Here is a 25662-nt window from a genome sequence, read left to right as displayed (position 1 = left end):
TCTACAAAATTTAAGAGGAAAACTATTAGTCAACGAGAAACACCTTGGAAGAAAAGATGCAGGCGGCATATGAGAAACAACTGCAGGATGTGCAGCATAACAACACGAACTGTGACCTGGAGCCTACCGAGATGCCCCTCCATCCGAACTCTGTTTATTATAGAAAGGCTGGAATAGCCGGAGATAAAGCACGTGTGTCGCCAGATGTACTGTACGGGGACACAACAGATCATAAGGAATCAGCTTCACCTGACGACACGGGTCGAGAAGAGCCTGAGACTACACGTCCAAAGGCTGGAATAGCCGGAGATAAAGCACGTGTGTCGCCAAGTGTGCTGTACCGGGACACAACAGATCATAAGGAATCAGCTCAACCCGATGACACAGGTCACGACAAATCCACTGAGACTTTGTCACCGCTCTATTCAGTCAAAACTCACTCGGAATATGAGACTTGCCGACCGGCGCTCCCTCCCAAACAAAATTCAAGAACCCACCGTAATGAAGTGGACAACACTGGAGCTTCTACTGATAAACAAGCTAAAGGTAAGTTGTTGTTGCTGTAGTACTTTGATGCAAAGTAATAGATTGGTAGCTAAGGAAATTCAACCGGCAAGTGTGATGATGTGGATCAAACTGAAGCTACTTCTCCTAAACAAGCTAAAGGTAAGATGCCGATGTAATTCGATCGAAAGTAGTAGAAATGCAGTTAAGGAAATTCAAACCGTTCAATCTACCTTTTGCAATCGGTGGGCGAGTTGTTTTGACATCGCAGCGTCTGTTTGTTTTTTCTTTGTTTATTCATTTTGCACACAGAATAGGGTACAATGACAATTACAGTAATAAAGGACAAAGGTGTCGGGCAGAAAGGTCCTTTCCATCTGACCTAATGTTCACATAGTATCGATAGTAACTGTCATTCATCATAAAATGCACTGATACCAAAATTGATTACGTCAAGTATACAATGGCGTTGATGACTCATGCTTATTAAAATTCAAGGCAGAAACCTTTCATCGTGAAAGTAGTCTGCAAACCTAATCTTGCCTGGTAGCCATATTGTTCATAAAGTTGCGAAATCGCTAGTGATTTGGTCCTCCCCAATACAAATTTGCTGTGGGTGTTCGAGATCGCTGTGACGCCGTATCCGTTGTGAGCTGAGGATAAAGTCCGATAAAGAGAATCCTATTCCTTAAAAAGACCCCGGCGTACACTAAATGACCTTGGCCTGGAACAACACTTCCGGTACCGAGGAGTTCCTGGGAAGCGCACGATGGTATACCAAGGCAAGCAAACCTTCTCTAATTGCACTGGCAAATCTGTTCCTGATCATTGATGAAGATGACAAATTAAACTTATTAATCAGTCATTATTATTAAGTAGTCATAGAGAAAGTATACTCACGAGGTCGTGATTGATGCTAAGTTGTTCAGTTCATTTCAGATACGAGTTATGACCATCCCCTAGCTTGTCAGGAAAAGACGGACGCTCCTGACACTGACATGGCGGCATCATCATCAGCTGTATACGAGGATGTCGATGGAGGTACATCCCATTATCCACCACTACCGTGTATGACACTATATCTCACGATTTACTGTTTACAAATATAGCACTAAACAGGTGTCACTATAGCTCAACTGTTAGCAGACTCAGAGTTGAGCACTTGGTTCCAATTAGTTGGTAAGTGGGAAACCCCGGTTCAATTCTTGGCAGGGCATTTCGGTTGGGGCTGTATTCGTCTTTCGGAAGGGGTGTAAAATATGGTTACGTGTTCGAGGCTGCCTAATTGTAAAAAGATACCCTGCTATTTGCTGCCCTATTTTCCCTAGGCACTTCAAGGGTCTGAATGTTCGAACGGACGAACAAACATACTACAGTAGCACTGTAATGTTTTGGAGTATTGTCATTGATCTTGTTGAATATTAAGCTCTTCGCGGGTTGAACTGGACATGTGCAAAGTAAAGGGGGATGGCCTCTAACTCGTACACAGTTCGTGTCTGAACCATGCTTGATATATCTTAGGACGTGTTATTTTGATGTCTCAGGGGCCTTCAACTTTCAGATATTACCCACCTGCGCAGGCGCATTTCAAACAATCAACCGGCTTATTATCAACTTAGTAAATCCTTCTTTCTGTTTTGCTATTCGTCAAATAATCGGCCTTGACGTGCAAATCACGTCCACGCACTTCCTAGCCCCTCCCCCTAGACGTAGATCAACATTAAGGCTTTTCGGAACTTGTGTACTTAATGCATTTTTCATAAACCATAACTTCTACTGCAGATGGAGGAAGAAAGGCTCATGGCACTGTCACTGATAACAGTGGCGATCCCGACGACCACGTTTACGAGTATCCTAAAACTAGTGGTCGACCTCGACAGCCTGAAGACAGAGGTACTTTCTCCAGCTGTTGCTTTCTCCAATAAGGTTGTGTTTTCGGTAGCATGTAAATTCCATTACTTCGGTGGCGCGTGTGCTCCTTACGCTTACTGCGTTTTTCTTTGTTATTGGTTGAACAGCATAAATCTAGAACCTAAAAGGATGAGTTGTTGTAATATTCGGAATGTGGGTAGGTGTTTTTCAGCACACTTGACGTAATGCTTATGTTGTAATTTCTCCCCAGGTACCACGCCCATGCAGCCACCTAGGACTGACTGGAGGACACTTGCGGACATGGTCGCGTCTATACCCAACCCTCTGTACGGTAAGACCGGAGCAGATAAGACCGGAGAAGGTAAGACATTTTCATATTTCAATCCATTCCACATATGTTGTTTTTCCTGACGCTTCTTCTTCTTCTTCTTCTTATGCTTCTTTTCCCCTGTCACTTGATCTGAAATTTGTCAAATGATCTAAAATTTGCCATGGAATGGGCGGATACCCCAGGCGCTTTTTTTCAATTTTGTCCTTAAGGCCTTTAAAATTACCTTATTGATTTTTTTGGCTATTTTCCGTCATGTTTTTTTCATTACTATTTTTCAAAAATGTTTATTTGGGGCTCATGTGCCCTGGTATCAAATCCAAAGAGTTACACGACCTCATACCTTCGCAAAGTAATTTTGTGTTATTACAATGTTGTTAGTTACCATGGAAATCACCTGTTTCTCACGATATATGACTTACATTGCTCACTTCTACATAACTCATGTCACAAATGTGAAAATCTACCATTTTCCAATGCAGCCTATTATAGATGTACAAATAAGTATCTTATATATTAGCAACTATTAAAATCAAGGCCTAACTTTCATAATTGACGAGAAAATAGTAATACATGTACTTTAGTAGTATAATATTGGGAATTATGACACACGTAGGCTAGGAGAAGAAAATATTAATTATTTTTGAACTCAGATGACTCCGATGAGGCAAACATGTGTGGGTTTGCTAAAAACTGCAAGACGACGTTTCGCCGTCCCTGTCTTTTCCGCGCCATCGCCATCACTATTTCAGTAGCAGCCTTGTTTGGAGCAGGGATAATCATTGCCATGTACCTCACCGTAACATCGGAAAACAAAGGAGACGTCCACCCGGTCAGTCTCTGCCTTAAATTATATAGACAGAGATAGTCTTTATTCTATTTTTACACACCCAAAATTGCGATTGTATTCTTTCATATCCACAGTGGTAGTATCCATTCTAGATACATAAGATCCTGTATGTATCTTTTCAAGCAAGCAACACAAACATAAACGGAAATCACATACAAAAATGCATTGATAACTGTTCTCTTGTATTCAATCTAAAAATTTGAATTTTTGTAGGAAAGAGTTCACCTGATTAGATATCAAGTGCATGCTATGCCTTTTCTCGTTTTTACAACACAATCAATTTCTACTTAATCTATACACATCCTGTATATAACAAATAGCCTTTTGAGGCGAGAGGCCCGGACGTCTCATCAACTTCGTTCATATGGAAGACTTCATCGTGCACCAAGTCGTCTGCACCCGAGCCGCTTCTGAAAACGGACTTCTCTACGCCATCGACTGGACCAAACTCAACAACTGTGATGCCGGAAGTGACAACTGTGATGCCGGAAGTGACAACTGTGATGCCGGAAGTGACAACTGTGCTGAAGTCAGATGTGACAACTGTGCTGAAGTCAGATGTGACAACTGTGCTGAAGTCAGATGTGACAACTGTGGTGAAGTCACCCGCACCGGCGGAGGTGAGTACCTCCATCCCACTTTCTTATCTCCTTGCCAAATCGTACGTTCTTTTGCCGGACCTTATGACGGTTAAAGAATTGAAATTGTACTTTTATATTTCATCCATACTACAGTATGGTTGAAATGTATTGTTTTTGCTCAAGTTTCTTTCTTCTTCCTTTCCTCCTCCTCCTCCTGTCAAATCTTAAAAGGGCTTCATCTCAGTCGTCCCTGGGCCAAATGAGCTGAAATTTGGTATACTGGTAGAGTAGGTACATACCCCAGACTTGTTTCTTTCTTTTTTCTTTTTATCTTCATTTTTTCATGTAGGCCTTTAAAGTGATTTTATTGAGTTGTTTTGCCATTTTTAGACCAAAATGTAATTTTGGTCTCCTGTGCCCAGGCATTCCAACCGAATAACCTGGAATTTGGTTATGCAAAAGTCCACTTTTTGACATGAAGTGATTTGGACTGGTCAATTTTACATTGTGATGCCACTGGAAGAGTCCATTCTTGCACAGCTAGGGGGTCATTTTTTCTCAATTTTTCAAAGTAGAATAGCTGGTAGTGGTGCAATGCCGCTTCGCTGCCAGGCACACCAGGTCACTCGTTTGACGCCTCAGAGGCTTACGCCAGAAGCTCCTACACACGGGTCCGTCGGTTTTACGTCCGCATACGAAAAGACAAATGCAGCCCCTTACAATCGTACCCGAGCTCAAACATGTACTCTTATTTTTCTTCTAGTTTTTCCAACGTCAAACCAAGGAAATGAAATCGAACAAGATCCAAACGATTACCAGGAAAGGTAGGACTCTCGATCAAGTAATCACTTGCTTTACCTCAACTAGTTACGAGGGTCAGTAATACTAGGAGTGCCGGAAGCCTCGTATGAATGGAGCTTGGTAGGTCGTATATTCTATGACATATGTATGCAGCCATGAAGAGTAAAATACGGAACAGAAATGTGACAAAAACGCTATCATACACGGGTAATACTATAGTATCCGTGTGTAGTTACTCTATTGCTGACACAATTTAGTATTGTAATAAGTTGAATTGATCTGGAAATGAAGCCATCAACGCTGCTACAGGAACCGCTATTGCCTGCGAGGGGGAAACCAAGCTGCTGTCGTGTCCAGCGGGAGAAACGATAGTTATCGACGACGCCAACTACGGCAGGACGTCCGCTACCGACGCCTGTCCCTGTCCTTGTAACGACATCAACTGCCGAGCGGCGAACAGTCTGCCCTTTGTGTGGAAGGCCTGTCAGGGCTTACAGCGCTGCCCTGTGACAGCAAGTCATCATATCTTTGGTGACCCCTGCTTCGGTACCGCCAAGTACTTAAGGGTTACATACCGATGTTTCTCAGGTAAGCATAAGTATATCCTTTTGATTACCTTGTATTGCCTGGTATATTCAGTGCACACGCTGAAGAAAATACGACAAAATGTTCCGTCCTCGCTTTTGTACTCACGTGCATCCTCACCCAATTTGGTCATTATGTTTTCGGCACTATGTAAGTATTATTCTACCACGCTGTGAATCACTGTGAATTATTTATAAATTTCAGGCTGTTGTGTGTCCGTAGACACATTTTTCAAGGACATCTAAACCTAACTTGAACATACGTCTCTTGTCTCCCCAGCCTGTAGTAACCCATTCGGGATGTCATCTAGATCTGGTGACATACCTGATGTCAGCATCACTGCATCCTCGCACAAGGGTCGTACCTACGAGCCCTACCGCGGCCGTCTATACGGAGTTGCCGGTGTAGGCGCTTGGGAAGCAATAAACAACAATATCGGAGAATGGTTGCAGGTAGGCCTTCTGATAGTTCTCCGTTTATCTTAGCATGAAATCTAATCTGTAATCATGGTACATGAGTATGACATTGCCTTCATACACAGTCTTCTTTTAAGCAAAATTCGATTCCTTTTCACATTTTCTCTTGCATTTCACGTAAATTTAGTAACAAAAAAACATACCTTTAGGTGGATCTAGGAGAAATGGAGCGCGTTACGGGCACCATCACTCAGGGCCGCCACTACGATGACGGTGACGTGCATTGGGTGACCTCCTATAAACTACAGTACAGTGCAAACGGGACTGGCTGGACGACATATACAGACAGCGATGGCTCGGAAAAGGTGTGTTGAATACAAATAGATTCTCTTACTGTCCCTGATTTCTAACCTAATCTAGATATCATCCTGAAGAGATCGGTTCTGGATAAAGAGACTCTTTTACACAACCAAAAGACTTATTATTCAACCGACGTTTCGGTGACCATTTGTCACATTCCTCAATGCAATTCTGACTGGTTCACATTGCACTGCAGCACCGGTGTTGCTGCTTATAGATGCGTTCTCAAACGCAAAGTATTTACATATGTACACTGTTACACGGATGAGAGATCGATTCTGTCCTGCAAACTTCAGAAAGACGATTGTTCAGTGCGATTTAGTCTAATCAAGGACATTATATATATGTCCTTGGTCTAATCCATCTTTTCCGCGCTCCAACGGTTATGCTCCTTCTTTTCTTTTGCTAGAAATGAATATATACCAGGCTAGTTGTTAGATAATGGTCCAGTATACATGTCAGTCACATCCCCCTTAAAGCGCCCCAATGTACATTTTATGCTCTTCATGGCTCTAGATCTCCTCTGTATTACCAAAATTATATGCTTATAGATATTAGGATTAACTCGCCACCAAGAAAATACCTTAATCTCAATTATCCTTTTACTGTCCAGGTTTTTCCAGGCAACTCCGACATGAACACCCCTGTAACCAATCTACTGGACTACCCCATTGATGCCCGTTATGTGCGCTTCGTGGTTCAGTCCTGGCATAACTGGATCAGTATGAGGACGGAGGTTCTAGGCTGCAGTACCAGTAGGTTTCAAAGTTGTTGTACGCTATAGTTTGACTCACTGACTTAAGATTGCAATTTTCTTTACCGTCTATCTCACGATAAAAACATACGTAACGTTTGTATAGATGAATATCGCGAAATGAAAATCATATAAGCATCTATGATATCGCAATTCTATATGTTTTATGAGAATTTTACGATTATAATAATAATAAGTTTATCGCAAGTTCTTGCCCGTAGGCTAATTACAAGTACATGAAACATGGAAGGACGGACAGACAATTAATAACAATATAGCATGTGACTATTCTAGTTCAAATACTAGTACACTAAATTCTATCTTATTTGGGTTAGACTTCTTTTTTCGAGACAATGGAAGACGAATGCTCCCACTTTTTCTGTAATGTGTGGGTTTTGTGATGTTAACAGGAGAGTGGTTTTCTTTTGTTCTGTAAACATGGAGAAGTTTGGATGGACTTTGGTGGCCTCTTTAAACAGCGGATTTCTTTCTTGATCGTAGAACGGGCAACTTGAAATAAAATGTGTGTTCGTCTTCCACCGTGTTTGACATGCAGTATTTACAAGTTCTTTCGCACACAGGTAACTTTTTGTACTGCCCTCTCTCTATTTCAAGAGGATGGGCACTAATTCTAATTTTACAAATTGCTGAGCGTAAATTAAAATCATCTAGTTCTAGATATTTTTCCATGGAATATGATGTTTATATGAAAAGTAGGCTATGTATTTTGATACCTTAAGCTTGTTGCCTCTATATCTAGCCAGCCTTGAAAGACTAATCCAACGAGGCAAGTTGCTTTTTTTCCAAAGAAATAAGAAGTCGATAAATGAGGGGCATAAGGTCATATAAACTTTATGTTTTTTTTTCTTATTTATCACAGACAATGAATGTCAGGCGGAACCCTACATGCGGTATGAGTGTGGCTGGGGAGGCATCAATGCCGATCAGTGTCGTCAGCAAGGATGCTGCTATGACAGTTCAACACCTGGAACAAAATGGTGCTTTGAAAAGACAAAGAGAGGTAGGCCTTGTTCGTTAGTCGTAATAAGGTTGGTAATGATCACATTCCACTCCTCCTTTAATTTTCAAGCAGATGTAAGTTCAAGCATACGGAGCAGTCTCAATATTTTACGCGCGTTTCTGTTACACGTAGTGGGTCTATCCTGTAGTGCAGGGATGATCCCTATAGCTCAACTGATAGCAGTCGTGTAGTTGAACGTCTGGTTCCAGTTAGTTGCTAACTGGGAGACCCCGGTTCAATCATGGGACATCTCGATTGGGGCTGCACCTATCTTTCATTTCGGAAGGGACGTAAAATGGGGATCCCGTGTTCGAGGGGGTTCTTCAAGCACGTTAAAGAGGAAGGGCTCACAACCCCTCCCTGTAAAGATATACCCAGCTACTGAAACAGCTTGCTCCCCAATGTGCCACTAGGCACAGCAAGAGTCCAAACTAACGAATCCTATAGTGTACTTCTTTCGTTCTTCACCTTTTCCTCCCATAAGGCGGACACAACAAGAGAAAGCCTTAGAAATGCTGTTAAGGCTGCAAAGTAACCCCTACCGACTCCACCGCTTGGATTTTACTTCTCTTTCTCCTCTCTCTACAGATTGTCCAATAGGAGACTACATTCGTTTCAAGGGCGTTTGCTACAAGAGCTTTGCGGAGGAGAAGACGCGCGATGAGGCTAGTGAGACGTGTGCGGAAGACGGAGGGATGTTGGCCATGCCGAAGGACAGTGAGACCAACAATTTTCTCCCCAAGCTTGAAAAAGCAGTACAGGGTCGCTGGATTGGGCTGACCGACACCGACAGGGATGGACAGTGGGTATTTGAGGACGGCGAAGCCCTGATGCCATCCAACTATTCCAACTGGTGCCCTGAAGAACCGAAACCGAAGAACAGTCGCGGTGGCTGTGCCGGATTCTGGGGGTCCGAGTCCTGTTGGGGTGAAAAAGACTGCGAGTGGCGTAAGCCATTCATCTGTCAGCTAAAACCAGGTATGCGTGTGTATCACCCGCCCCATCATAGTACTCATAATGGGAAGAGTGAATCAACTAATTATGGTGATCTTTTGATGAATGTACTGATGTTATATATCAGCTAAGTGTGCATCATATATAATCTAATGTCATTTACATAGGTAGCAACCAGTTTTTCAAACCGTCTTCAGAAACGCAACCTATAGCTATCTCGGTCTCCTAAAAGAACAAGTGCGAAAGATCTACTCGAAGATCACAGTAATAACTTCTCCGTCTTACAGGTAGCGCACGCCGTCAGTACACTAGCCTTGGTTGCTGGAGGGACTCTGGTAACCGCGCCATTCCGACACTCGAGGGGACAGATTCACGTCTGGATGGCAGCTACGGTTACCGTCAAAACCCCACCAAAAAGTGTTACCAGGTAGCACTGTCCCGTGGTTTTACCGTGTTTGCTGTCCAACATGGTGGACAGTGTCACGGGTCTGCTGACGGCCACAACGCCTACTTCAAGTACGGACCTTCCACAGGCTGTAATGCGGACGGCGAAGGTGGGAATTGGGCAAATGAGGTCTACCAGATTACAAATCAGAGTCCACGGTCAAACGTGGGGTAGTTGTCAACTAAAGATGAGGACGACCGCTTACCCAAATAAGTGGGGCGACGCCTATTACTCTGAAACCAATTACACGTTACATATGTAAAGCTTCTTGTACTCATTAGAAACACTTTGGGATTGTGATGGTATTTGCCTTGATAATGAATATCAACATGTTTAAAACCTTTTTAGAAAACTGAAGGGGTACAGGCATTTAGCATGAATAATATAACGTAAGGTGACCAGTTAACGTCCGATTTATTCAAAACGTATTTATCTTAAAACCGCGCGAACAGAGCCAAATTTCAAACCCATGGGCAGAAATATCAGCTCTTCTAAAAAGAAAATGCATGGTCTGTAAGTTTTTCTCCGCCTGTTTAACGCCGTGCGAGCATGTATTTATAATGAGGTATATGATGAAGAATTGTGCTAGGGTAACCCATTATCGTCCACTTCTGAATCTTTTCCCTTCTAGCGCTATGCTTGAAGAACATAGACCAGAAAAAAAATGCACAGTAACTGTCCAAAGTAGTCTGCAGACAAATGATAGTAAAATCACTATGTCTGTCCGGCCACTTGCTTAACGCGATGGAAAAAAACAATGTTTATCTGTAAATTTCCCCCACATGCGCGGCACGTGGCGTTCACGTGGTAAACGCATGGCCATTATGTTTTACTGTGCAAAAATTAAAGAGATGGCTAAGGATCATACTTATGATGTTCTTTATTGCTCATGAGAACAGGCTTTGGCACAATACACCACGACATGTGGACATGAGCCAAACCGGACGTAAATAGGTTCTGCACGTAAATAGGTCATGTTACGTTAGAGGCAACACGAAATTCGCACTTGCATGCATTGTTGAGGTACAGTAGGGCAAAGAAAAAAAGCTCTTAGTGGTTAGAAAAGCTGGAACATTTTGTGTACCATAACTATGGTATGCGTACGTAGGAGAATCTGTTTGTTTTAAGAGGCACATAGTCCATCCAGGGATAATTGACCTAATACACATAACAACTTACCCAAGGGAGCTAAGTATGTGTGTATATGAAATGTGTGCCGAGTAAGGGTTTTCCAAGAATTTCAGGCTTCATAAGGTACAGTGATAAATAAAAGCTTTTGATTTTGTTTGTGATGAGGTAAAAATTCAAAATGTATTTTACTGGTCCGGCAATGCTAAAGATAAAACTAGTTTCCGTTAACTAGCATCTATATAAATTAAAATATGTTACGCAAAGCTAACAATATGGATCTAGAGGACAGATCACAACATTTATGTCAGACAGTGCACCAAGCGATTAGTCTTTTATTCTTATGCAGAGTAAGCAAAAAAAGCTAAGGATTGATTGAATGGTTTTATCCTCTCTCTGACTGATATCTACTTTCACCCGAGTTATTCTCAGTGCCATACATCCGATACTATAATAACTACTTTACAGTATTACCTGCAGTACTCAAAGCACCAAAGAATAGGACATTGTCAGCCACTTCTGTTTGAAATATTAGACATTGAAATTATAAAAGTGGTAAGTTTTATATCTGTATATGGAGGTAATCATTACGATTGTTCAGGCAAACAACAGTGACGACAACATACGTGTATGTCTGTACTGCTGCGAAGCTTGGACGGTCACCCCTAAACTAGAGAAACAGCTTGACGGCTGTTATACTAGGATGCTAAGACGAGTGCACAACATAACATGGGAACAGCACTGGACAAACAAGGAACTCTATGCTGGTCTCCCAAAAGTGTCAGACAAGATACGGGCCAGACGTTTAAGGTTTGCCGGACACTGCCTTAGAAACAACAGGGAAATAGTCTCGGACTTATTGTTATGGACCCCAGCACATGGGAAAAGAAGACAAGGAAGACCACCCTTAACATACATAGACAGGACAGGAGCTTCTGGGCGGCTACAGTGGTTCGGGTGACGGATGAGGGAGACTGGCACCCGACATAAGTCAAGTAAGTAAGTCTGGGAGGTTCAACATTTGGTTTTAGACAACCCAAAGAAAGTTTAGAATTTTCATGATTTTTTGGGGTAAGAGCAGCCGCTATTGATATATCTGTGTGGGAGCCGTGTGTAAATATCTATTTTGCTTTCCAATTACTAAGTGTGAAGAAAAACTGGTCTATGAGAAGGATAACACCTGGTTATATGCAATCTAAAGAAAACGTCTGGAAATTTTTATGAATATTTTTGTAAAAGCAGAGCCTATTGCTATATCTACTTATTAGTAAGTTGGGGTTTGCTACAATTGCTAATTGCTTAGCGTGAAGAAATGCTGTGAGAAGGAAACGTTGAGGCAATAGGCTGAAGAGAATCAAGTTGTATTGAACAACAATAAGAGTGACTCACGCAAAGTTGTCCCGTTGTTAACGATTTATCATTAACATACTGAGTATTGCCGAAGAGTAGAAATAAAGAGAGTTCTCAGTTCAATGATTGACTTGTAATTCATTTCGCAAAGATTTTGAGAAGTCTAAGGTAGCTCATCATAAACAAATGGATAATGCCACATGGAAACTGTTGACATTGTAAAAATATTCATGGTGAGCCAATCTTTGCCGTCATGTCAGGATTGTCTCAACACCATATGTCGGGTAGGGGCGAAAGCGTCGTGGCAAGTTCTTTATCTAAAACTTTTTTTACACAATCTTATCAAACATCTTAAGCGACAAGTCACATTTTTCCGGATTTACAAATGTTAGTTAACGATTTTGTCCCTCTAACCTTAACCCTCCTCCCCCATGTAAGTTGTTTTGGAATGGTCCCCGGTGTCTCGTTGTCGCTTTGTTGATTTAGAGCAGGTCGGTAAACACTTGTGCGCAGCGCACAGGAGAAGGACCTGGCCAGTCACCTGTATAGTAGTCGGTCACGGCGGTCACGTCTGACGCCTTCTATAGCTACCTGTCCTTGCCGTACCTCACACCTGTCGGACTTCACCTTCAAACACCTGTATATTCAGGAAGGGATATGGAGGCACACAGGTAGCACAGGTGAGTTTAACATGGAGTTTTCTGCACATACCTGTTATTCTGTCATACGGAACCCGCCCCTGCTTTTACCTAGCATGCAAGCACGACGGAGTGTGAATCAAGGGTGTGTAGCTAGACAATACGCACGCTGTGCGTGTTAGGATTGCGTGAGCTTCAAAAGTAGAATCTGGTAAACCAACTACACTTTTCCTAGAAGTCATGGATGGCTCAGTGAAAACATACTTGTGAAGAGGTGTAGAGTTAAGTATTTAATCCCTTGGAACACGAAAATCTCGGTTCAGCTTTGCTCTGTGTTGTTTTCAACCTTCTGTTTGATTTTAATTTCTCATAATTGTACTCCTTAATTCGAAAAGCCAACTCATGGTAGAATCCCCAAAGAGAATAAATTAAGAAAGACAGCACAGGTTGCTGTCGATAGGACACGTTGTAAGCCGAAGCAAATGTTTGGATTGGGTACGGAACAGAACCTTCATAAATAGCGAAGAGTCAAAGTTCTGTATCTCCGCTAACAATGCCTCCGGCCATTCGTAGAACTCGTGTCAACATTCGCTCCTTCGACGAGGCATGTCGCGAGTTCGTGTTGGTATTAATATAGCCTCCATAGCATGCTCTCTGGGCCTTTCTGTCCTTCTAATACACCTTTTGCTGCTGATTTCCTTTCGTACTGGGTCGTTTGTGTAGCCATTAGACCTAATGGTTACGGGCTGCCTGCACAAACGACCCAGAACGAAAAATTAAGAAGTCATCAGCAAAAGCCCCCCCCCCCCCCTGAAAGGCCCAGAAAGTCTGTTATGGAGGCTAGTATTCCTATAAGCTACATGTCATTGTAACTGAACTTACGTACGTCAAATACTAGCCGTAAAAATGCTCCGTAAATCACATTGCTGCACGGGTTATTACGAAACAATGATTTCCTTTTAGTTTATCACTGAATAAATTTACTCATTTACGCACAGCGTTTAATGTATGGACATGGTTCTTGAATATTTTAGTCATTGTCCATAAAAAAAGCGTCGTCTTAAAAGCTTTGTTGTTACAAAACAAATATCATTCCAATAGGTAAACTATAATTTTTCGGGCCGTGAAATGAATCCTTTTGTAATCTGCGGATTGTAAACACTGAAGTGTTTATGCCCAGCCCAGGGTGCTACTGAGCTAGGTGTGGGCGTCTATTTATCTCTGTCTGGGGTGAGACTCGGATCACACAAAACGGGTCAATTCAGGTTTCGTTGGAATATGGCATTTTCTTTCCGCTGTGCTTCATTGCGAAGCCTGATAGCCTCGAATATAGTACAAGTCAAGGCGATGGCGAAATTGAATCAAAATCTTGAGAACCCGGAACATTAGGCTGCGTGATTTCTTCACAGCTGTCTCCATGTTTTGTTGATTCAGGGCAGGGTTATAACATTGGAGTATGTTTGTGAAGTAAGTCATCGTCTGGAAAGTAAAGTTAGCAAACTCACTACAGGCACACTTTATCGGCCATAAAGACGACGGACACTCAGTTGGTCCGGTCAGGGGTCATGTTTTGGCTCGTCGAAGCCTAGAGTGATTCTTCTGACGTCCGTCAGTAATTCAAACCTGAGAGTGATGATGACGTTATGATTTGGCGAGCGTGTTGTGACTGATATCCGATATCATAACTTTCGTTTTACTTTATAATTATCATAAACCATGCATAACTTGGCAAGGGACAGAATTTCTGCAGTTTATGATCCTCCGAAATGGATTTAGAGGATCTGGAGAACGAAGGCAACGACACGTACAGAACACGCCGGGCCACAGTTTGCACAATATTTACGTCACGCCTTCGTCATGCTGTTAGTGAGTGGCTCTTCGCGTGTTCACAACAACCCCGGTAAGAGCCGAGATGGAGGATTACCAGGCGCCCAAACACGGGAATTACTGACCTTTCGGTAATTACTGATATGTCTAAATACATATCTGTTTACACAAAAACGACGAGACTTCATGTTGATAACACTTTCACTTGTGTGGTACAAAAAATAAAGACGGAGAGGTACAGGTAGATCGAGGCCCAGACAACAACGTTAATTTGGTCTCTTTGTATCCACTCTAGCGACGCCACGCCTGCGCCTGTTCATGGTGTTGGTGTTACACAGTAGCAGTGCTGCAGTCTGCGCGACGGTAAACATAAGTCTTTCCTTACAGACTATAGTTGAGTACGCACCATGTCCTGATTCTGTGGAATTTGGCGCGAAAAAGACCTCTTTCAAAGCCCTGACAAAGTTTTACAGGACAATTTGTCGCCACCTACGACACTGAAAGTTACCAAGACAAAGTAACACAAAGTTCTCATGCTTTAAGATTCAGCCTGTGGCGTCAAATCATTGCTGTTTTCAGCCCATCGTAGCGATACTAGGTATTACTTTAAATTCACGACTAACGTTTACACGAATAGGAATGCTCTTCATCTAAAATGATGGTTTTGTAGGCCCACGAAACTGCCCTTTCATTTTATAAACGATAGCAGAACTTTAAGATATATAACACTGCACAGAGCTTGTTTTTCCAGGCTGCCCAAATGTTTGTAAATAGCCCAGTTCTTTCAGCAGGAACAGTCACGGTTCTCTCCCTCCTACACGACTCACGGCCTGCATGCGGTGAATCCGTGCCAAGTGAACCTGCTCAGGCGTGACCGATCCTAAAGTTGTGTAAACGCAAAAGTGAACACCTGATACGGACCTGACATGGGGCGGGGCCTCGCTCACTGAAGGGAGCGGTCGGGATACCATGGGCTAGTTTGTAACGTAAGGATATGTAAAAACATTGCTGTTAAAGATATGATACATCAATCTGAAAGCATTAGTGTCAAAGACAAATACGTGATGATCTTGCATTCTCCTGTTTTTGTAACACATATGGCTTCTACTTTGTTGGGAGTAGGGCTAAAGAGGTTTAACCTCTTTATCAAGCGTGGTGCGAGCATTGTTTGTAATGGATACGCTAACTTTCCGACCGGCTGCTATAAGGACCTAACTCGTACTCCTATGTAGTAGCTAGGACAAGTGAAAGAGAACAAACCTTGGTGCATAAAAAGCCTTCGTCAACAGTGTCGAGTGTCCAAACATCTGACCAACCTGGAAAGGCAAACGCTTCCTCGACGATCGTTTCCTTTCCTTTATAACATCCTACCAGAAGCCTACTAGCTAGGCCTGCACAATGTATTGACCAGGCTACCACCCGAGGTCACGTCATCCCCATACCAGCCGGCCGCCTGCCTGTGACCAGGCTTACAGTTCAGCCACAGCCCGTTAAACTGTGACGATATCGCCACACAGGGACCTGTGACCCGAGTCATGGAACCCCTGCTGCGAGCAGAAGAAACATATTTCCCCTTATGGTCGTAGTGCAACATCGGCAAGCTAGATATAGCATGTGTGGATACTTGTATTTGTTTTTTGCCATGCTCGTTACAGTGTCACTTGTACGTTACATGAGTTAAGTCATCTTTTGAACGCTTCGCGTGGTGTTCGATTCAGATACAGGTAAGGAAAGAAGGCGGGGCGACCATAAATGGGTTATGTCGGGATCATGTTACATGCACAGTAGCTTCAAATAACTCCTTGGGCATGGAATAAGATGTGTACAATTTGACAAATTTGGCAATTCCTTGTGACGTAAAAGGGTACGTTTGTCCTGTGTATACAACGGTCGAATAAATAGTTGAAAAATGTTTATTGTGTTCCCAGAACAGTAGCAGACCTGTGATCCACGATGCCACCGTTCCGGCAGGAGTCCGACCCCCGAGCTAACACCCCTCCCCCTCGGGCGCGCTCGTCCCTCTGGGAGGCGGTGTTCCGGCGGAAGCTGATCGGGCCCTCCACGTTCCGGTCCCCGCTGAGGAGATGTCTGGAGGCCCGGGACCTGATGGCCCTGGGGCTGGCGGCGGTGCTCGGTACGGGCATCTACATCACGGTGGGCCTGGTAGCCAGGCAACACGCAGGTCTGTGTCAAACTTGTGTGCATCAATTTGAACTCAGTCTTAATATGCAACCGAGGTCGACCGTGACTAAATTCGTCCAAACGGCAACCTACAATCTCCTCTTTCTTTCGACGACTCGAGACGTTACAACCAAAGCAAAGTCATGGCAACACTCGGACATAGATATCTCAGAGCGTGTCATAAGTCTTCAAAGTCTCCAGTGCTTATAGACGAAGCTGCACACATGAACAATGAAAAATTGTAAGGCACAAGCTTGTCAGCCAAGCCATGTCTCAAAACCTTAAGTTGCGGCTTATGGACTTTAAGCTGCAACTTAGAAATAAGGAGCAATTACTCGCAATCCAACATGGTGTTGACATTGTTCTTCTGTCCATGTAGGTCCGGCAGTGTTGGTGTCCTTCGCACTGGGAGGCCTGGCAGCCTTCCTCACCAGTCTGTGCCAAGCCGAGTTCGCAGCGCGGCTCCCATTGGCCGGTGCCGCCTACACGTACATCTACGTCACGGTAGGCGAACTGTGGGGCTTCCTGATTGGCTGGAACACTGTGATGGAGCTGACGGTTGCTCTGGCGTTCGTGGGTCGTACTTGGAGTTCCCATCTGGACGCATTGTGTGGTCACGCCATCAGTGTCTACCTGAAGACTCACGTGGCCACCTGGGGTGACCTCACACCTTTAGCCGACTTCCCTGACTTCTGCGCGTTCGGGGCGGTGTTGTTAACCGTGCTGTTCGTCATCATAGGAGCTAAGATATCCACTTGGATTTCCGCCATCTTCATCTCGATCAACTTTGTCGTCATCGTGTGCGTCATCGTGGCTGGCGCGTTCGCGTCACACCTGGGAAACTGGACCGAGACAGAGTTCGCGCCGTTCGGGTGGGAGGGCGTGATCACCGGCGCCGCCATTGCCTTCAGCTGCTTTACGGGACTCACCGTCGTCCTGACGTCAGCCGAGGAGACGCACGAAGCTAACACGACACTTCCGGGATCCCTGATCATGACAGTGGTGACGGCACTTCCGTTATACATAGGAGTGTCCGTTATATTGACGATGCTGGTGCCATGGAATTCGATTGATGTAACGTCTCCGCTACCTAGCGCTTTTCTGAGCCACGGACGTAACTGGCGCTGGGCGTGGTACCTAACGACAGTCGGGTGTCTATCGGCTATGATGGCTGCCCAGGTGGCCATTCTAGTCGCCCTGTCGCGGACCGTGTACGCTCTGGCGGCTGACGGACTCTTCTTCTCCTTCTGTGGAAAAGTTAGCAGGACGACGCAGGTCCCCGTGGTGGCCGCGCTGATTTTCGGCGGGGTGGCGGCGTTCCTGGCCTTGGTGCTGGACGTGGAGTCGCTGGTGAAGTTCGCGTCCATGGGGTCGCTCCTGTCGTACGTCGTCCTCCCGATGTGCTCCATCATCTCGCGATACCAGCCGCCGTTACCGCACGAGATCCCGCACATCCAGTACCAGTGGGTGCAGCAGCAGATGCACGAGCATGCGTACGACACCGAACCGCCTCGGGTGACGTCGGAAGACTTCGTGAACGAGTTCGGTCCCAGGTTCAGACGAGTCGGCGAGCTCAGATCGACGTCAAGATACTTAGAGTGTATCAAAAACCTTCCCGCCGGTCACGTGGTCGCCACGTGCATTTTGGCCCTCACTATCGTGCTCGTCGGCTGCAGTGTCCTGGTCAAGCATGCGCAGTGGGAACCTGTGACGTCACACTGGTGGGTGTTCTTCCTGCTGACGCTGCTGCTGGCTGCCATAGCAACCATACTGGCCGTGATCTTCGCACATCATCAGAACGAGGACATCCCGACCTTCAGGGTAAGGCCAATGAAAAAAAAGTATAGATATACCCAGATTGTGGACAACAATCGAATTAGAAAGACAGAAGAGAATAAATATGCATGCTCTACATTGATCTGAAAAAAGTTCAAAATCGTTTCGGAAACGGCTATCCAAACCCAAGCACAATTTTGCTTTCCAGCTGCATTTTATGAACTATGTGGGGGAGTTGAAATCATCCACTTATATCAATACACCAACAGACCACGAGACATTGATATCAATGCAATAGACCGTTTGTTTTAGATATATGAGTGGTCGACTTAAGACGTGGCAATACGTCCATTTCTAACCCTATAACCTGTGTTCACCTTCCCTAGTTACGCCTGATCCCGTTCCTCCCGGCGCTGACCCTGTGTCTGAACGTGCTGCTAGTGGTTCACCTGGACGGGAAAACCTGGGCACGCTGCGCCATATGGATCGGAATAGGTAGGTAGTCTTCTGATTATTCTTTCCAGAAAGATTTGGCCACATTCTTTTACCACACCACTCCCTTGATGCTTCTTGCACAACATATTTCAGTTGTTATCCGATCCTATTTTAAATCACACCCAAAGGTTTGGACAAAGCCTCATTGCCGCACCGCCAATTACTGTGCAAAGAACAATTTATATCAGATCAAATAGTTTTCCTGGTTACGCCTCACGAGCCTTTTGAAACAAGTGAAGTACTTCGAATAATTCTTCACTCTAACCAACCAAATAGAACCTCCAATTTTGGCAACATTCCTGGGACGGAGCCAATATTTGAGGCTCCTTATCAGAAAACTCGATATAACCATAGCGTGATGGTTATTCGGCACATCTTGACCTTATCTTTTAATTTGATGATTGTTTCACAGGTCTGCTCCTGTACTTTGGATACGGATTCCGCCACAGCAAGGCCCTGACCCAACCCCATGCCCCCCTACCCGGTGGAGCTGAATGGGTTCGCCCGCCCAGGGGAAGGCTTTTCCACAGGGAGGACTTCGTCTTGGTGGAACAGCCACCTTCCCGAATCCGCGATGACGTGGTTTTATTCGATAGAACACAACGCGATGACATCACTGCTATGGTAAGGGACGATATGCTGAGAAGCATCCCTGACGACGACGATGATGACGAAGAAGAGCGCCCTCTACTGCCCGAAGGATGGAACCGCAGGGGGAAGAGGAAAAATAGAGGGGAACATTTGGAGAGGGATCCCGTGGTGTTTTATGATGAGAACATTTAGATTTAAGTGTGAACTTAAGAAGAGATTATGGTTTGTTAGAAAACGATATTTCTATAGTCTATACAACTACTTGTGCAATAAAAAGAAGTGACGTAGTCGCATCTTGTTCTCATTTCTGTTGGAATGTTGCGATTAAAATGTCGAGGAGAAGAAAGTATAACAGCAGTGGTATTCATCCCAAGTCAAAAATAATCCAAATCGTTCAAATGGGGGAAAAATTGTTAACAATAAAACTCATGAAACGCTTTGTGGATCACAATTTTCTTTTTATATTACATGAGCATTTCTTTAGCTATACCTGCAAATCTCATCCTACGATCACAAATGATCTTTACAAGTTTAATTCAAAACAGCTATGCTATTTTCCATGTAATGCGACCTTCTTAGTGACATTACTTGCCTGCCACAGATCTAACATATCTAGGAAATAACTGTGATAATCTAAAAGTCGTGTTTACTGACAATATTGCACATCTTACACTCACGTTGAAGTGTCTAACTTGCATTGAAACTAACTTAATCGTTTGGCCCCAACGCTACCCAAAACTCACCGTAATTCTACACTTCTCACGCTAATTGTCACAGGACTAAGGCACTAAATTTCAGTAGCAATTGCATATATCCATACGTTTTTCCAAGTTGTGTCAAAACTTCATTGATAGTGACCGACGTAGTATGTATGTATATAGACATTTCACTCGATATTCATAGACAAAGGCGATGTTGTTTATGAAGATGATACGCAACTTCTATGTCTTGCGTTTTGAGAAGCTTGACGATATATATATCATACTTTGGGAGCCCTTCATACAGCAAATGTCAGACACTTGTGGTGTTTGTGCCGCTTTCCCACGTGACTTGGGATCACCTGCTCGTTGAAGAGCGCATGCGTGGAGATGGGTTGCAGTAGAATAGCCTCGGTCTCGTGCGGCTGGTATCCCTTTGCGAACCGCTGGGTGGAGTGGCAGACACCGTAGAACAGGTAATTCAGAATCCCTGCAAGAAACAGTCCGGAAATCGATCTGATAATCCCTACGTATGCATTTCTACAAGCTTTCTACAGGCTTGCTTAGCTTAAGCAATACCAAGCACATTATGTATAATGTCCTTGAGCAAAACCTATTCTGTTTGCGAAAGTTGTGACCCTACCTCCGACCAAAAAGTTGTGAAAATTGTACAATAAGATAGCCACTGTCAACAAATGAAGAAAATGAGAAAATACAAACTTTCCACAAGTTAACAAATTCTAGGGTATTTTAACCATCTTTTGTGTACGTTTGTAGTTTAATAAAGACTTGTGACAGAGGGGCCACAGCTCACGAAACCGCACATGTATAACCATTGAAGAGCTAAAACGAACGAACCACATACCTATAGCCATCCACCCGCCGTACAGTATCCAGGTTTTGTCCGCCAGCCCCGCCATCATGGCGGAGGTCCCCACCATGGCGAGTACGGCCAGCCAGGGCATGAGCGGCGCGCGGAGCACCAGTCCTCCCCGCCCCTGGGGCAGGTACAGCAGGACCCCCACCGCCCCCAGAACGGTGGTAGTCAGCCCGATCAGGACCAGGATACCCCACACCTGGATGGATTTTTTAATAATAGTAATGATAATAATAATGTTTTTTATTGGTCAGAAATTACCCGCAATGGCAGCCTATTAGCGCTGAATTGATATAGGTTTCACACAATACACAACATATATGATATCTTATCCACACTTGCATTTTGTGGAACTGTCGCAAGGGTCTGAGCGGCTGCTATTCGGCGCCACCAGGTGACCTCAATACGACCTTCCCAACCGAAGTCAGGTACCCATTCAAACAACAACATTGTTTCGTGGATGGTTGGTAAGTTACTTTACTTCAATTTGCAAGTTTTAATACAGTCACAGTCAATTTATTCACCAACGTTGCTCGAATTTGACTGCTTTCAACTACCAGAGAATTCCTTGAATTTTGCTACTCCTTGTCGCATGGTGGCGTTGCGGCAAGAGGACTGAGGTTCCAAACGTGACTGAGTCTTTACCCCCTCGTTCCCGTTTCAGCGAATTCTTTGATCTCAAAGGCATAGCGTCACTGACTTATCAATTTTTATCACACGGGAAAATGCTGGCCAACCAAACGAGATATCTCATTGGAAAAGTTGATTTTGTCCTAGAATTAGAAATCTTTGCAATATATTCAATGAATTCTTTTCGTGTTGGAATTTCTTTGTGTGCCTTTATAGGATACCCACCTGATAAAACACTTGGTCCGGGATTCTGACGCACACCGTTGCCAGGGCAACTAAGCTGACAACTGACAACAGAACCATGAAAGTGGCGATATAACCCGTCATCCTTGTTGGCACGACGTATTTCCGCATCCGCTTGTACAGAGGCGTGGCCTGGGCGGGTCCCTTGCTTGCCATATCGCTGGCACGACGTCGGTAGGCCTCCATAATGGCGTAGATGTCCACTTCTTCATCATTGTCATCATCCTCATCATTCTCGTCCCCAGAGCTCTCTGCGCTAGAGTCAGACAAGGTCCCGGATGTGGCAGTCCCAGTGTAAGTTGTATGTTCTTCTGACGTCAGCTGTTCGACCTCTATGATACCTGCTGACCTTTCCGATTGGTGACGTACACGAACTACGTCATTCTTGTCAGAGTCACGTGACAGTCCTCCGCCGTCATCCTCCACAGTCCCGCTCACTTGGTATCGAAGGATGATCACGCATGCGCAGGAAATCGTCTGGACCACAAGAGATGTGCTGGCGCAAAGTTCTATCAAGTCCGCCTGCTGAAATCCGAGGGATAAGAAACCGACAAAGATTCCTACTAGGACGATTCCGACAACAGGTTTTGTGGTCCCGGCTCGTTTCCGAAGAAAATAAGTGACGAGCCCGTCGTTTGCCATGTTCTCTGCGAGTTGAGGGATTCGGTAAGAGACGAATATGAGTGCGACCGACAATATTGCCATCTGCCAGAACGCGACTATGTACTTTGCAAAGTTAGCTCCCGCCACAGCAAAGGCACTCGGGAGCGTGGCGAAATGATCCACCTGCGATTGAGGCGAGAGATGTGATTGTACAACGGTGATCAGGGTGAAATATGAGACTATCGCGAAAGGCGTCATGACCAGAGCGGCCCAAACGTTCCGTTTCTTGGTCCCTTTCCGTTCCACTCCTGTCCGAGCCAGTTCTTCGAACCCAAGGAACCCCGGAGACAAGATGGCCGCTCCTGATGCCACCTGTAGAAATCACGCGAATGAAACGTTATGAACAACAAGGCATATTGACCATCATATGCCTGAGTATTGTACGGTGGTCCCCTAGGATATCGCCAACTCATTTTCAAGGCCTGGCGGTTCCTACTCTTAGAGCATCAAATATCCTAGGGTCATAAGAAATTGAATATATAAAGTGTTATATATACCCCTATATATAAACGCGAAGAGATCTATGGTCCGTCAACTTTAAAAAAAGTAGTTCTACTCACAATGCTGTTGACAAAATCGGTGGCAGTTTTTGTGGTGCGTACCACAACACAGTCATTTCTTTAAATAGAGTAAACATAAAACATAAACCATGTCATTAACTTAAGAACAAGCCGTAGATGTCTGTGGAAATAAAGATAACTCACCACACGTATAACGTCCGTCGTCATTTCCGTTTGTGTCCAGTTTGCACTTTGCGTGAAGAACAGTCCGACGGAGAAGACAAACACCAGCAAAGTGCCGGCTAGGACATGAAAAATGTCCAGAAAGAAGTTTTGCACATCCGGCTTGAGTTGGGACGACGCCAAACACGATAAAACTCCGACAGTGAAAGCTAAAAAGTCTGGATAAGTCGTCATGTGGGGAAGTCCTCCAACGCGCAGGCTCAGTTCGTCGCTCATCACGTGACCGGACAGGTAGTCTATGGTCTGGCTGAGTGCGCGTGCGCAGCAAGCTGCTCCGGTCAGTAATTGTAGCAGGCTAGTCCAGCCGATGACGTAAGCCACAAACTCGCCGATGGTTGCGTAGCAACAGCTGTAGGTGTCGGGCAGCTCCGAACTGTCCGGAAGGACACGCAGTGCGCGTGCGCGGAGCTCCGTGTGGACAAGACCTGTTGATATTGGAGATGAAAATGAATAAAGAAAAAGAAAACAATCGTACAATGTGCAGATTATATCAGAGACTATCGGTATCCTCGTATCTTTGTGTCATCATTGTCACATTTTGATTGCCTGATCGGGTGGCTTTGATTTTTCATACATAGACGTGTACATATTCCAATGGAAAGTTACACTCTTTCTGCCCCAAGGCTTAGGATCTAGGACATCATTGCATGTCATCTATTGATCTATTTTGACACAAAGACATCGATTTTTCAAATTTCAGTATCCTGTTTATTGCTTCTGGTGTGCATGTGTGCCTTTTCCTTTGCTTAGATTGTACAGTTAAGGCTTTGTTTCGTTATCAATTTTCATGTAGAAAATGTGTAGAATGGCATCATAAAATCTAGCCTATTGAATCATGAAATTAATGGTATACTCAACAAGTAAATAGGTTAACAAACAAAATATTTACATGTATACAGAACGATAGGTGATATAGAATTATGTTACCCACCTGTTAAGAGATTTGTGACGCAGACCCCGGCTAGGGACAGGAGAAGAACGGGTCCTCCCACCCCCTGTACGGCAAAATACCCCGTCAGCACGGCCAGTCCGAGCCCGAACTCCCCACCGAGCCCGGCTCGCAGCAGGCTCGGGATCAGGGTAGCCCTGGGCCCGACAGGTGCACCCTCCCCTGCCGTGGAGTCGGGGCCGAACGGAGACTCGCTGCCCGGAATGGTGTCCAGTCGACGCGTGCGGAACAGTGTCCGAGCTGTGTCCCGCATCCAGGCAGACATGTACCCCGGCATGGTCAGGTTTTTTAGCGTTCGTCTTTCGTCTGAGTTTTAAATGTTCCACTTAATCTTGGCAAACACAAGCGCTCAGTCACTGCCTCGGGCTATTCAGAGGCAACATACCGTAGTACTAGCTTATACATCCATTCACGTGTCACCTTCACTGTGTGTGCACTTTTGACTGACTATGCAACAAGCGTGAGAAACTTCCCCACAGAGCAAAATCTTACGTCACCTTTCAAAGACATAGCACAGTCGAGACAAGAGTCTTAGGTTTGCGGTGCTTCTTTTGTAGTTTCCGTCTCAAAGTCTTCGCCTTTCTATTTGTAAGACTCTTACCTGCGTTTTGTTTATACTACAATCGGCAGCAAAGATCAGTCTGCACTGTCAGACTCTGTTGACTCTTGCGAAATATGATAGTTGTAAATCCTGGGGAATGTCTAAAAGTAAGACATGCTCACGGCTGGGTCGTCTGTGGGTCTTGTAGATCATCCGACCTCACCTTTCCGTTGTTCAGCTGGAAACACTTGGTGAACACTCGGTGATTTTGTGTTGTGGTGCTTCCCAAACTTTCACTTCACGCTCCAATTACTTCCACCCACCGGGTCATGTTTGGTTTGCAGAGCCTGTAGAACAATTATTCTGTCTCGGCGCACCCTACGAGTTCTGAGAAGCGGCAGCCTTGTCGCGTTGGCGAGGGCTTCAGTGGAACCGTGTAGGCAGTCCCTATAACCACATCCGCCAACATAAATGCCGTCATATTGTAGATATCCTGCAACAATGGCGACGTACACAGCAGTGAAGCCGACAGCTGGTAGAACCACCTTACCGCCTGGGGGCGTGTAACAGCCGGGAGTGTGACCTTACCGAACTAACCTGTAGGTGCTGCTACGTAAATCAATATCAACACGAAAGACGTGCTCTTTAGACAGGATAAAATTTACCCAACTTGGCGGGCCGATGAATTTACTGTCACTGTCTTGTTTGGCACATGTACAGTCAGTGCTATATATATATGTCGTACCTGTAGCTTCTGATGTGTCAATCAATAGCCAGACGTGTTCTTTAAATATCCATGAGAAATTTTGCATTGTATATTCTTCCCGTTCCCTCATTCAAGCAAGAAAGACACAAGTTTGG

At 44.6% G+C, this 25662-nt stretch overlaps 3 protein-coding genes across 4 annotated transcripts; 2 read left to right on the top strand and 1 right to left on the bottom strand.

The window, feature by feature from the left end:
• Nucleotides 1-4015: 4015 nt before the first annotated feature.
• Nucleotides 4016-9852, top strand: LOC136443890 (uncharacterized). The gene is made up of 9 exons (XM_066441264.1): nt 4016-4174; nt 4899-4959; nt 5246-5524; nt 5801-5973; nt 6147-6302; nt 6911-7052; nt 7932-8007; nt 8557-9050; nt 9314-9852. Exons 1-9 carry the CDS (start codon nt 4016-4018, stop codon nt 9643-9645), a joined length of 1872 nt encoding a protein of 623 aa, XP_066297361.1. The 3' UTR covers nt 9646-9852.
• A 2608-nt stretch (nt 9853-12460) lies between these two features.
• Nucleotides 12461-19896, top strand: LOC136443129 (cationic amino acid transporter 4-like). Of its 2 annotated transcripts, none has more exons than XM_066440213.1 (5): nt 12461-12629; nt 16348-16596; nt 16975-18416; nt 18758-18866; nt 19279-19896. In XM_066440213.1, the coding sequence occupies exons 2-5, from the start codon at nt 16368-16370 to the stop codon at nt 19647-19649; spliced, it is 2151 nt and encodes a 716-aa protein (XP_066296310.1). In that variant the 5' UTR covers nt 12461-12629; nt 16348-16367; the 3' UTR covers nt 19650-19896. The 2 variants fall into 2 exon arrangements, with proteins under 2 accessions (XP_066296310.1, XP_066296309.1); XM_066440212.1 differs by having other exon boundaries at nt 16343-16596.
• LOC136443128 (probable cationic amino acid transporter) lies at nt 19895-25362 on the bottom strand. The gene is made up of 5 exons (XM_066440211.1): nt 24243-25362; nt 23273-23736; nt 21888-22880; nt 21021-21231; nt 19895-20645 (listed from the first exon to the last, which is right to left on the bottom strand). The coding sequence occupies exons 1-5, from the start codon at nt 24535-24537 to the stop codon at nt 20455-20457; spliced, it is 2154 nt and encodes a 717-aa protein (XP_066296308.1). The 5' UTR covers nt 24538-25362; the 3' UTR covers nt 19895-20454.
• Nucleotides 25363-25662: the final 300 nt, after the last annotated feature.

Source organism: Branchiostoma lanceolatum, chromosome 10 (genome assembly GCF_035083965.1).
Source record: "Branchiostoma lanceolatum isolate klBraLanc5 chromosome 10, klBraLanc5.hap2, whole genome shotgun sequence".
Taxonomy (NCBI): Eukaryota; Metazoa; Chordata; class Leptocardii; order Amphioxiformes; family Branchiostomatidae; genus Branchiostoma; species Branchiostoma lanceolatum.
Note: the sequence above shows the minus strand (reverse complement) of the source record. Positions and strands in the feature narration are given on the sequence as shown.

Bases quoted from the DNA above. Each gene is read 5' to 3' on its own strand.
- LOC136443890 (XM_066441264.1), top strand. From the start codon at position 4,016: ATGCCGGAAGTGACAACTGTGATGCCGGAAGTGACAACTGTGATGCCG. The intron at 4,175-4,898 runs GTGAGTACCTCC...TTTTTCTTCTAG, and splicing joins AGTCACCCGCACCGGCGGAG to TTTTTCCAACGTCAAACCAA. The intron at 7,053-7,931 runs GTAGGTTTCAAA...TATTTATCACAG, and splicing joins GGTTCTAGGCTGCAGTACCA to ACAATGAATGTCAGGCGGAA.
- LOC136443129 (XM_066440213.1), top strand. From the start codon at position 16,368: ATGCCACCGTTCCGGCAGGAGTCCGACCCCCGAGCTAACACCCCTCCC. The intron at 16,597-16,974 runs GTCTGTGTCAAA...CTGTCCATGTAG, and splicing joins GGTAGCCAGGCAACACGCAG to GTCCGGCAGTGTTGGTGTCC. The intron at 18,867-19,278 runs GTAGGTAGTCTT...ATTGTTTCACAG, and splicing joins CGCCATATGGATCGGAATAG to GTCTGCTCCTGTACTTTGGA.
- LOC136443128 (XM_066440211.1), bottom strand. From the start codon at position 24,537: ATGCCGGGGTACATGTCTGCCTGGATGCGGGACACAGCTCGGACACTG. The intron at 23,737-24,242 runs GTGGGTAACATA...CAATATCAACAG, and splicing joins CGTCACAAATCTCTTAACAG to GTCTTGTCCACACGGAGCTC. The intron at 22,881-23,272 runs GTGAGTTATCTT...TGATTTCTACAG, and splicing joins CGACGGACGTTATACGTGTG to GTGGCATCAGGAGCGGCCAT.